Source organism: Lipotes vexillifer, unplaced genomic scaffold (genome assembly GCF_000442215.2).
Source record: "Lipotes vexillifer unplaced genomic scaffold, Lipotes_vexillifer_v1.1 scaffold573, whole genome shotgun sequence".
NCBI classification, from domain to species: Eukaryota; Metazoa; Chordata; class Mammalia; order Artiodactyla; family Lipotidae; genus Lipotes; species Lipotes vexillifer.
This window is the reverse complement of record NW_006796432.1, coordinates 962,915-974,339: the sequence shown is the minus strand read 5'-3', so window position 1 is coordinate 974,339 and position 11,425 is coordinate 962,915. Positions and strand designations below refer to the sequence as shown.

General features: G+C 54.0%; 1 protein-coding gene across 1 annotated transcript in view; it reads left to right on the top strand.

Moving 5' to 3' along the window:
* The first annotated feature begins 1,030 nt into the window (after positions 1-1,030).
* RASAL1 (RAS protein activator like 1) overlaps positions 1,031-11,425 on the top strand; it is a 28,902-nt gene continuing 18,507 nt past the window's right edge. The window contains exons 1-4 of the mRNA XM_007468568.1: positions 1,031-1,095; positions 5,173-5,229; positions 7,674-7,787; positions 7,946-8,007. Of these exons, the coding sequence (XP_007468630.1) occupies positions 1,031-1,095; positions 5,173-5,229; positions 7,674-7,787; positions 7,946-8,007 (298 nt within the window). The remainder of the gene's footprint in view (positions 1,096-5,172; positions 5,230-7,673; positions 7,788-7,945; positions 8,008-11,425) is intronic.

Here is an 11,425-nt window from a genome sequence, read left to right as displayed (position 1 = left end):
GGGGGGGGGGGGGGGGGGATAGTACAATAGTAAGTAACGCATAGAATTATTGTGAGGACGAAGGTGAGCTAATCCCTGTAAAACGCTTAGAACAGTGCCCGGCACACAGTAAGCGTTCAAACAATTGTAGATGACTTTTATCATCGCCGTGGTGATCTTCATGCCCTCCCCTCCCCCTCCGGCCGTGGCTTCCTTCCCCGCAGTGCCAGCCAGTGACGCGGGATCTGCCGCACGCACAGTCTGGGTTTAATTGGAAACTAAAAGAGATGGAAGGGGATGTTCGCGGCCCCTCCCTTGACTCTGAAAAGGACCCCCAGGGAGGGTGTGACTCTCTCTAGCGACACCTCCCGCGATCTCCGATACTGCTCCGGGATGGGGCAACGAGGTCGGACCGAGAAGGCGGCGCCGGGATGGTAGGCAGGGGAGAGCCGGGGAGGTGTGAACGTGCTGGAGGCAGGGCAGGCAGGGGACATACTGTGTTTTCTGAGCCCGATGCCAACTCGCTAGGAGCCTGCGGCCACGCCCATCATGGCCGTGGGCGGCTCTCCACCTGGCAGTCGCAGCCTCCAGGCGCCCGGGGCTCCGAGGCCGGTGCGCTCTGGTACGCTTGGCTGGGGTGCCGGCAGAGGGCGCGCGAGGGGGCCCGGGAACTGGCGGGCGGGGTGCCCCGCGGGAGGCGGGATTGCGGGGAGGGCCCTGGGCCGCCCCTCCCAACCCCTGTCCTTCCCGCCTGCCCACTGGGAGCGCTGGACTAGAAGGCAAGGGCTGGCGGTGTCCCCAGCGCGCTCAGCCGGCTCGGCGCCCAGCTCCTACCTGTAGAGTCTGGCGGGGGCACCCCCTCCCCGGGCACCTATCCTTTCTCCTCCTTCGGAAACCTCTCGCTCAGCTACCCGCGTGTCGGACAGGCGGCGCTGGGATCCCGGGACAGGGTGCCAGGCTCGCTGTTTGTGACACGTAGACGTCCTCCCCGCCGCGGTACCGCCTCGGAACCTGGACGTCCTCCTGGCCGGAAAGTTTGGGGCTGGGCGCCATGGCCAAGAGCAGCTCCCTGAATGTCCGCGTCGTGGAGGGCCGGGCGCTGCCCGCCAAGGACGTGTGAGTACCCCCGGGGCCAGTAGGGGATGGGAGGCGTGCCAGGCATGGGATGGGGCGGGGGTCGCCCATTCCGCGTGCCAGGGAAGGTCGGTGAAGTGGGCGGGGGTTCTTGTCTGAGACAGTGTATTGAGGCCGATCCACCTTCATGGGGCGAGAGGCCCCACGCCCATCGCTTCATGGTGGGAGGGGACACCAAGACTTAGCAGATGCCCCGCCCCGCCCCCAGGAAAGGGGTGTCTTTGTTCCTGGGACGTACTAAAGGGGGTCTTCCAGGGCTTCAGCCCTGGGGATTAGAGGGTCGGATTCTGTCAGAGCTGGGGAGGGGCCTTAGCGGTGGGGGGCTCTCTTTCTTAGTCCAGGCAGGTGTTGGAGGTGGGGTTTCTCCAGGCCTGGGTGGGCACCTGTCAAGAGAATCCTGGGGAGGAGACCCAGAGGGCCTGGGATCCAGGTGGCCCCAGGATTCCTCTGTGTGCATCTGGTATTTAGGTTTGCAGAGTGTCACCAAGTGGCCCACCGGCCAGGCCTGGGGGAAGCTGGGGTCCTCTTGACCCAAAGCCCTAAGCTCCCCAGCCAGCAGCTCCCAGCCCAATGGGGACCTTCCCTGGATGCTAAGCCGCTTGAAGAACCAACTTCCCCCTGCAGCCCCCTCCCTAGCCAGGTGTGATGGGGCTGGAGGACCCTCAGGTTCCCCTTAGTACCAGTCCTCGGCTGTGCTTCCCTCAGGGCTGAGTCAGCAGTTGCCAAATCAGCAGAATGGGGGGAGGGGTCCCCCTCCTGCCTGGCCTGGAGCCCAGAAGGGGCTCTAAGGGTGTCAGCACCTGAAACAGGTGTGGGATCCTTGGCAGGACATTGGCTGTGTGACCTTGAACCTAGTCCTGTTTGGGCTTGGATTTCCCATCTGGCCAATGGAAACCCTGGACAGGAGTCTCCAAGCCGCATGCAGCTGAGGGTGGAGAACCTCTTAGCATTTACCTGCTGGCCAGGTGAGCAGGACCGTGGATTCTGAGCCTTCGCACAGGCTGGGGCTTAGCTATGCTCTGACGCCCCCAGCTGTGGGCCCCCAGTGAGGAGTATCCTGCCTTTGACTTCATGAACATCCCCCCTCCCCAACCCTGCAGCTATGTCAAGGGGGAAGCTGCATAGAGCAGTTCTAGCTCCCTGCATCCTCATCAGCGACCCCCAGAAAACACGCACCTGAGGAAAGCAGAGAGCTCGTTTGCTGTGCAAATGCAGCATCTGGACGAGCCCCCTGATTCCCCTCTTATGAGATGCCCTCTCAGAGCGCCTGAGAATTAGTGATGCTGGAACTGTCGAGGCAGTGAGGTCAGGAGTGGGGACCTGGCAGCTGCTGACCTAGCCAGCTGCTCTGGCCCCTCCGCCAGTCCTGGGTGAGGGCCATGAGGGAGTGACGGATGTTGGGAGCCGGACATGGCTCGCGGGGCTCCCTCTGCCTCTTCTGGGGAGGGAGTCGACTCATACCTGGCTCCTGCATCTCTTGGCCACCCCTCCTCCCCCAAGTTCCTGGGCCGAGGTGAGCTCTGAGGTGGGCCATGCCCAGAAGCAGAGGGGAGAGTGACTAAGCCCCAGTGGGGGATCCAGCCACACTGCCTCAGTTTCCCTGGCTGTTGGCGCCGTTCTTCAGAGGGGCTCCCTCAGAGCGTGCTGGGATCTCCATGCCTGTGGGCACTCTTAGATGGGTATGTCCTCTCTGCCCTCTCCTAAGGGAGAGGGCCCAGATTCTTTCTGAAGCCTCACCAGGTTTGAGGAGGTTTTGGCCTGGCTTGGGAGGAGGCCTCAGCTGATAATTTGAGAGTTATTTCTGTCATTAATAATAGCAGCTGTATGTCTTTGATGGCTTCCTATGGGCCAGGTCCTGTGTTTAACACTTCCTGTAGTCCTGTTAGCATTTCCATTTTACGAATGGGCAAACCGAGGCTCAGAGAGGCAAAGTCACTTGCCCAAGGTCAAATCCCAAGAGTTGGGATTTGAACCCTGACTGCCCCCATGCCCCAACCAGACTGGGCAGGCAATGGCCGATGGGCCTGCTTTCCCATGCTTGAGGTGGGGCAGGAGCCGTGGGAGAGGCCAAGGGTCTAGAGAGATTGAGGGTCTGGAAGGGGCAGCTCCCTTCTGCCACTGTTGCCCCTGCCTGATAGGAGCCTGATAAGGCCCTTGTGCGTCAGAGCCCTGGAGCTGACGTGCTTGACTCCCATGAGGGACCCAGGGGGCAGGCCAGGTAGACGGGAGGGGGCGTGGCTCCCAGCCCTTTTCTATGGATCGCAGCCCATTTGCCCCACATCTGCTGCTGGGGAAACTGAGGGATTGGAGCCCGCCTAAAAGAAGATCAGGGAGAGAGGACCCAGAGAGAGAAATGAGATAGAGGGGGTTACCAGCCACGGGCATCCAGGGGGGTGGAGCCCGATGAGAAAACTGAGGCTCCCAGGGTTACTCAGCCCAATGGGTTTGGGATAGATCAGATGGGAAAACTGAGGCCTGGGGCATTACGCAGAAGGGAGGTCAGAGGTAGAACCCAGAGAGGAGTTCAGAGACACAGGACACCAACCAGTCTGAGGTGTTCAGGGATGGAGAGCAGATGGGGAAATGAAGGTACACCCAGCGGAGGGAACTAGAGGAAGGAGTCCACAGAGGGAACCGAGGCACGTGGAGGGCTCAGCCAGCAGACGAGGTTGGAGCAGCTCCCGGTGCCAGTGTCCGTCTTCCTGGGAATCCCCGAGGCATTTGTGGATCAGTGACAAACTGAGCTGACAGAGGGGGCAGAGAGAGGTCGGGGGCTAGGGTGTCAGGGGAGGGGGCCATTTGGACAAGGGATCGTGAGCCGGGGTGCAGGCATTAGTTAAGAACATGTGTGCTGAGCCCCACAGACCTGGGTTCGAATTCTGACTCTGCGGTGGTGGGGGGAGACGGGGGTGGGGAAATACAGCTCCTCCCCCAAGGAAATCAGATTTCGGAAGTTGCAGGGAGCCATGGAGACAGACACTAAACAGAGGGAAACGGAGCAAGATGATTTCACATGCTTAGAGGGATCGGAGATCAATTTTACACTGTCTACTGTTGGAGGACGGTGGTGATCAAGGACCACCTCTCTGAGGCGGTGACTTTTGGGCTGAGGTTTGAATAATAGGATGGAGCCAGCCATGATAAGATCAGGAACAGAGCGGGTGTCTTAGTTAGGTGGAACAGCAAGTGCAAAGGCCCTGAGGCTGGACTGAGCTTAGTGGAAGACAAAGGAAGCCTGTGCGATGGGAAGTGGGCGGGGGTGGGGGAAAGAGATGAGGGCCCCTGGTCGATAGCTTGGGATGGACTAGTAACTCTTCCTATGAAGCAGGGCTGGAACTGGCTTTGGTTGGCCTATGACTCATGGCTACTCAAGGGGATGCAGCCCATTTCTCCTACTGGATGAGTTTTGAGGTCTGGGTGCCCTGGTCTGTGCCTGCAGTGAGAGCGGCTGCTGAGGTCCATCCCCGCTGAAGTCTGAGCTATGGGGAGCCCCCTCCCAGGGAAACTCCCAGCGGAGAGGGCAATGCTTACCCTGAGGGTGGCGCTCAGGCACCTGTGGGCAAAGCTCTGGGCTCGGCCACGATGCATCGCACCACGCATTAGCTCCTTTAGCCCCTCCAGCCGCCCGATAGGGGGTGTGTGAGAATATTACGCCCGACTCACAGAGCAGAGAAACCGATGCCCACAGCGCGAAGGGGTCTTGCCAGGGTTCCACAGTTAGTAAACTTGGGGCCAGGGATGACTCCCCAGCAGAGCACCGCTTCGGGCTTCCTGGGACCGGGACTCCAAATTTTCTGGCTTCATGTCTCAATGTTCTCTTTCTTTGGGTGGAAGCCCAGGGCCCATTCAAGGAGGTCCGCAGTGGGTGGGCTGGGCAGCCATGACATCGTCTGCTGGTGCCCAGAGGTCCTGCCTCCACTGAACTTGCTGTGTGACCCTGGGCAAATCCCCTGCCCTCTCTGGGCCTTAGTTGCCCCCATCTGTAAAGTGAAGGCAGATTGGGATCCCCACCCAGGGCTGCTCCCTCAAGCCCGCTCCCCAAACCTCCTCCTTCCGCAGGTCTGGGAGCAGTGACCCCTACTGCATAGTGAAAGTGGACGATGAAGTGGTGGCCAGGTAAGGAGGGGAGGGCAAAGGGAGCAGGGCCAGGGGGCGGGGCTCCATCTTGACCTGGGGAGTCCAGGCACAAGAATTCACGTTGAGAAGAGGACCTGGGGGAGGGCAACATTTACCCCAAGGGGGTACTCGCAGGCCTGATGGTGGGTGCTTTGTGCCCTGGCCATGGGCCCAGACAGAGGGGGCGCCGGCTCCCCTCTCCATCTGGTCCTACCAACTGGCCGACATCTTCCCCCTTCCCCCTTGTCCTGATGATGTCCCTGCTGGCGTCCTGGGGCTGACTCAGTGGCGGCCAGATTGTACCTTCCGCAGTGGCCTCCCCGGGGATGGGCATCTCATGCTTGGCTGGGCTGGCTGGTTCCGGGCCTGCTGGGTGCTGTGGGCACTGGGGTGTGTACGTGTGTGTGTGGGGGGGGGGCGTGCATGTGCGCCCGGCTGGGCCTGCTTGTGAGTGTGTGTCGGGGTGTCGGAGGGCTGCTGTGAATGCCTGCGACCACTGGTGCAGGTGCGTGTCCCTGGGGGTCTGCAGGCTCAGAGGTTCACGTTGTGTACCAGCGTGGGGGGGGGGTATACGTGTGTGTGCACACGTGGGCTGCCGTGTACACGCACGTGTGCACCAGTGCCTGCTTATTTGGGTACACAGGCGCCACTGTGAACACATGTGAGGATGTGAAGATGTTTGGTGTGTGTGAGCGAGTCTCGGGCTGGGGAGACCTCGGGCTGGGCTGTGCTGGGCTGGGCTGAAGGACGGCTCAGCCCCCGCAGGCCTGAAGGGTGTGGGTGGGCCGGTGGCTGAGGCCTCGGTTCCTATGGAGACAGCAGGATTCAGCATCCTCCTGGCACCAGTTCTGGTCCAGATGGGCCGGGAGCTGGGGGCAGGGAGCCCGTGTGGAGAAGGGTAGCCTGCAGCACACCAGCCGACCAACCCCCATCATTCTCTCTGTGCTTGCGTTGCCCCTTATTACATTCTGTGACACCACCCCCAAACCCACAGACTGATTTTCCGTGTGACCCCAGGCTGTCACCCCCTCTGGGCTCTGAGGAGCTTCTCAGCCCGGGGGCTGGGGAACCTGAAGGGACTTCCAGCCGGGAAGAGGTCAGGGTAGCGGGAAGAGGGTGTTTGGAGAGAAGAGTCCGTCTGATGGTGGGGCCCTGGGCTGTGTGTGTATGTGTGTGTGTCCACGTTCATACTCTTTGTTGGGGAAGGGTGTGTGGAAGGAAGGAGGAAGGCAGTGGCAGGTGTGCAGACCAAATTTTGCAACCGTAAATTTTGGTGTGTCTTCACTGGGCAAAGTAGGTTCTTTTTTCCCCATCGTGTGAAGGGAAGTGCATCTGCAGAGGTGTTGGGGTGAAGATGTATGTGTGTCTGTTTCTGGGTTTGTCTTGGTCTCCGACCCTCCTGGGGTTCCCCTTGCTTACTGAGTGCTCTGGCCCCAGCTGACTTCATGGTCTCCTGGCCCCTCACATGTCCCTGCCTCCCAACCACCATCTTCTTGTTCTTCAAACTCACCATTCCTGCCTCAGGGCCTTTGCACGTGCTCTTCCAGCCCTGTGGAATACTTGTTCTTATCCTTTCTCCCTGCTTTGCCTGACTAGCTCCTGCAGGAAGCCTTTCCTGACCCCTCCTATCCTCACCCCAGTGGGCACCACTGAGCTAACCAGTCACAGAACTTCTTTCACTATGTCACAAGGGCTCAGGAGGGAACACCAGTCTGCTGAGCGAGGCTCTGTGGGGGTGGGGACCTTGGCACCTCTTCCTCTGATTCCCCATAGCCCCCAAGACTTGGCACATAGGTCAGGGTGAGTGTTTATGGAGTGAATGAATGAATGGATGGATGGAATTGTGTGTCTTGTCAGTTACTGTGTGACAGTGTGATTCTGTGTGTGTATCTCTGCTGCATATCACCCACCCTCTGTATGTGAGTGTGTGTCTGTGGGTCTATGTGTGTCTCCATGTTCGGGCATTTCTTTTCTCTGTATCTCTGTGTGAATGTTTCTGTTTTCTCTCTGTGTGTCTGCACGTGTCTATATGTAGAAACACACAGATATGTGTTTCTAGAAAATTTTGAGGATGCATATGTATATCTGTATATGTGTGAATGTGTCTCTTTGTGTCTCTGGCTTCCTTGGTATATCTGTGAATATCTCTGTTTCAGTATGTATCCCCATGGGAGTGTGGGGTGTGTGTGTGTGTGTGTGTGTGTGTGTGTGTGTGTTGAGGTCCCTGAGTGTGTGAGGGTCAGGGTTTGTGTGTGTATTTGTGTGTGTCTCCATGCCTGGATTCTTGAGTGTATGAGTGTGTGTGTTTGTAGCTGTATTTGAGTGTATTTGAGGAGCTCTGGGTGTGTATGTGTCTGGATCCCTGTGTGTGTGTGTTTGTGTCCCCAGGTATCTGCTGCCTGTGTGGCCCAAAGGCCCCCAGCCCCCCATGTCCCCTTTTGCAGGACAGCAACCATCTGGCGAAGCCTGAGCCCCTTCTGGGGGGAGGAGTACACAGTGCACCTGCCCCTGGATTTCCACCATCTGGCCTTCTATGTGCTGGACGAGGATACCGTGGGGTGTGTGTGCTGGGGACCCAAGCCTGGGCATCTGAGGGAAGGCGGGACACCCCAATACACAGTACCCACCCACCCAGCCGTTGATGCCTTGCCTCCACCTCTCCACGGGCAGGGCAGGGGTCCCTAAGTTGGACCCTCATCTGCCTGCCTTTCTGCAGGCACGACGACATCATAGGCAAGATCTCACTGAGCAGGGAGGCCATTGCAGCTGACCCCCGAGGTGGGTGAGGGGCACTGGCCCCCAGCCGGGCAGAGGGCAGAGGGGGTAGCAGTTGTAAGGGCGTAGCCAGCAGCACGGGGCAACACAGAGCCTTCAGGGGAAAATTATTTGGGTTGTTGCTTTTGTTTTTCATTTTAATTTAGTTCGTTTATTGAGCAGTTAGCTTATTTACATAGGTCAATATTCAGAAGATACAATTAGCCGTGAAACTGTCCCTCTTACCCCAGCTACTCCATTCTTTTTTTTTTTTTTTGGCCGCACTGCACGGCATGCGGGATCTTAGTTCCCCAACCAGCCATCCAACCCACACCCCCTGCAGTGGAAGCGGGGAGTCTTAACCACTGGACTGCCGGGGAAGTCCTCCCCAGCTACTCCATTCTCATCCTCAGTGTTGTCAGTTTCTTGTATGTCCTTCTAGGGACATTTTAAATATATGCAAGCAAGTAACAATAGTAATAGGAGCAAAAACTTATCTAGTGCTTACTGTATGCTGAACACTTTCTAAGTGCTTTACACGTATCAATTCACTTAATTATCGTGATAACCCTAAGAGATAGGTGCTCTTGTTATGCCCACTCTATAGGTGAACAAACTGAGGCACAGGGGGTTAAATAACTTGCCCAAGATCACAAAGTTATTAAGTGGGACAGCTGGGATTTGAACCAAGTTGTCTAGTTCCAGAGTCTGTGATCTTAATTTTAATTAATTTATTTATTTTGGCTGTGCTGGGTCTTCGTTTCTGCGCGAGGGCTTTCTCTAGTTGTGGCAAGTGGGGGCCACTCTTCATCGCGGTGTGCGGGCCTCTCACTATCGCGGCCTCTCTTGTTGCGGAACACAGGCTCCAGACGCTGTGGCTCACGGGCCTAGTTGCTCCGGGGCATGTGGGATCCTCCCAGACCAGGGCTCGAACCCGTGTCCCCTGCATTAGCAGGCAGATTCTCAACCACTGTGCCACCAGGGAAGCCCCAGAGTCTGTGATCTTAACACTATACTATATGTGTTTTTATTCTCTGCTTATAGGAATGGTAGCCTGTTAAACTCATCGGTTCTCTACCCTGTCTTTTCACTTCACCATGTACCTTGGAGATCTTTCCATAATGGTGTCCCCAGAGCTTCCGCATTCTTTGATCTTCGTATGACTTCATGGCACTCCATTGTGCCATCCAATGATGGATGTGCCATCATTTATTTCTCTGGTTCCCTCTTGATGGACACTTGGGTTGTTGACAGTCTTTTCCTATTTCAAACAATGCTGCAATGACTAGCCTTGTACAAACGTGACTGCACACATATATGCAAGTTACATCAATCAGCTTGATAAATTCCTAGAGGTGTATTTGCTGGATCAAAGAGTACCCACATTAGCACATTTGATAGTTATTATAGTAATTAAGTTACCCTCCCTGGAGGAGTTAACAGTTTAACCCATCCTGTACCCTTGCCAACAAATACCAAACTTTTGGATCTTGTATCTGATAGGTAAAAAAAAAAATTGCCTCTTAGCGTGGGTTATTTTGCATTTCTCTATGAGTGAGATTTTTTTTTTATTCAAACAGAAAGTCACAAAAATTATAATCATCCTCATCAGTTCACCCAGTCCCATGTAATTAATTTTTTTTCATCTTGACCTTTTGTTAGCACTTTTATGAATTCATCAGTTTTCCATTAGAGTTCTGAATCTATGAGTGAGATTGAAGACCTTTTTATATATTCAAGAGTCACTTTATTTCCTTTTTTGTCTATTGTCTATTCACATTGTATGTGTATTGTTCACCCACTGAGTTGTTGCCTTTTCTTACTGATTTGTAGGAGCCCTTTACATGTGAGGAAAATGAACTTTGTCATATTAGCTGCAAAATGTTTTTCTCCCTTGTGGCTTATATTTTGACTTTGATTACAATTTTTTCCAGAAGAAAATTTGTTTCTTTTTTTGTAGTCAAAAAATTTTTTTGGCTTTTGATTTTCTGTGATATCTAAAAGGCTTTCTCAATCCTAAGATTAAGACAATTGTTTTTTACATGATTATTTCAAGCAACAGTTTGTTTCCTTTTTTTTTTTTTTTTTTTTTGCAGTTAAGTCTTTCATCTATTTGGAATTTACCCAAATACAAAGTATGGGGTAGGGATTAAACTTTACTACTTTTTGTCTAGATGACTACTACTTGTCTTGACACCATTTATTGAATAATATAATAATATATTTTTTCATTAGTGAGCGTTATGTGCCTATGTGCCAATCATCATAATCATCACTCCTATTTAATGAAGGCTTATTATGTGCCAGGCACAATGCTAAGTACTTTACCTTTAGTCCTCACAACACCAAATGAAGTATGCACCAGAATGATCTCAAATTCACAGCTGACGGGAAGTGAGGCTTGGAGAGGTGGGGTGACTTGTCCCTCCTAGATGTTGCAGAGGTGGGAATTGACACCAGGCTGTGCCTGCCTCCTAAGTCTGTGTTCTTAACCTGTCCACTGAGCTGTCCCCAGTGTGCCTCAAACATCCACCCAAGGGGGTGAAATTAAATTAATGACATATAAGGCTTATTAACTTCAAGGAACTTATGGACAGATAGAAAAATAAAACACATTTACCCAGAACAGGAAGGAAGAAAAAAACAAACTGTCATGTCTGTGGGTGCCTTTTATTTTTGAAAACAACTGCAATGTGGGGTGGAGGTATGTGAGACATCACTGGCATGATAGAGGGCAGTGAGGGCTAATGTGGTCAAGGAAGACTTCCTGGAGGAAGGGGAATGAGTTAGTTCTTAAAGATGCTTTGGCAAAGATGCTAAGGCACATCTCCATGGATTCTCTTCTAAGGTCAGGTGTAAGCCAGGCCAGATGGAATACTTGATGGGGGTTGATTGGGGAGGAGGCCAGAGTCTGGACTTTCTTCTGGAGACACTAGGGAGTCATCGATGGTCCCTGAGTAAGACAGTGAAGAGATTGGAGCCATAATATCAGAGGATGCACTGACAGAAGAGATTGGATACATTTTCAGAAGGTTTCTGTGCTGCTGTGTGGATATTGGATCACAGTGGGACAGGAGTAGATGTGGGAGATCAATTAGGTATCTGTTGCAATAATCAAGTGAGAAAAACTGATGGCATCCTGGACTTGGGGGTAGCGGTGGAGCTAGGGAGGTGAGATGCAACTTACACTTCCAGCAGCATGAGGAAAAGAGATCCACAGAAGGGCCCTCCTGCCACATAACAATGAGATCCTGAATTAGATGCAATTCCTAATCCATTGTTGGAAGGATGTAAAGAAGGAAAAAACCCTCAGTGTTCCTCCCCCCCCCCTTTTGCAAATCATGAGCTAAAACCTAACGGGGAGTGGTGAGCAACAAGAAAGGAAATCAGGAAGGATTTCCCTGAAAGTAAATGTCAATATCAAATTCACAGTCAACAAACA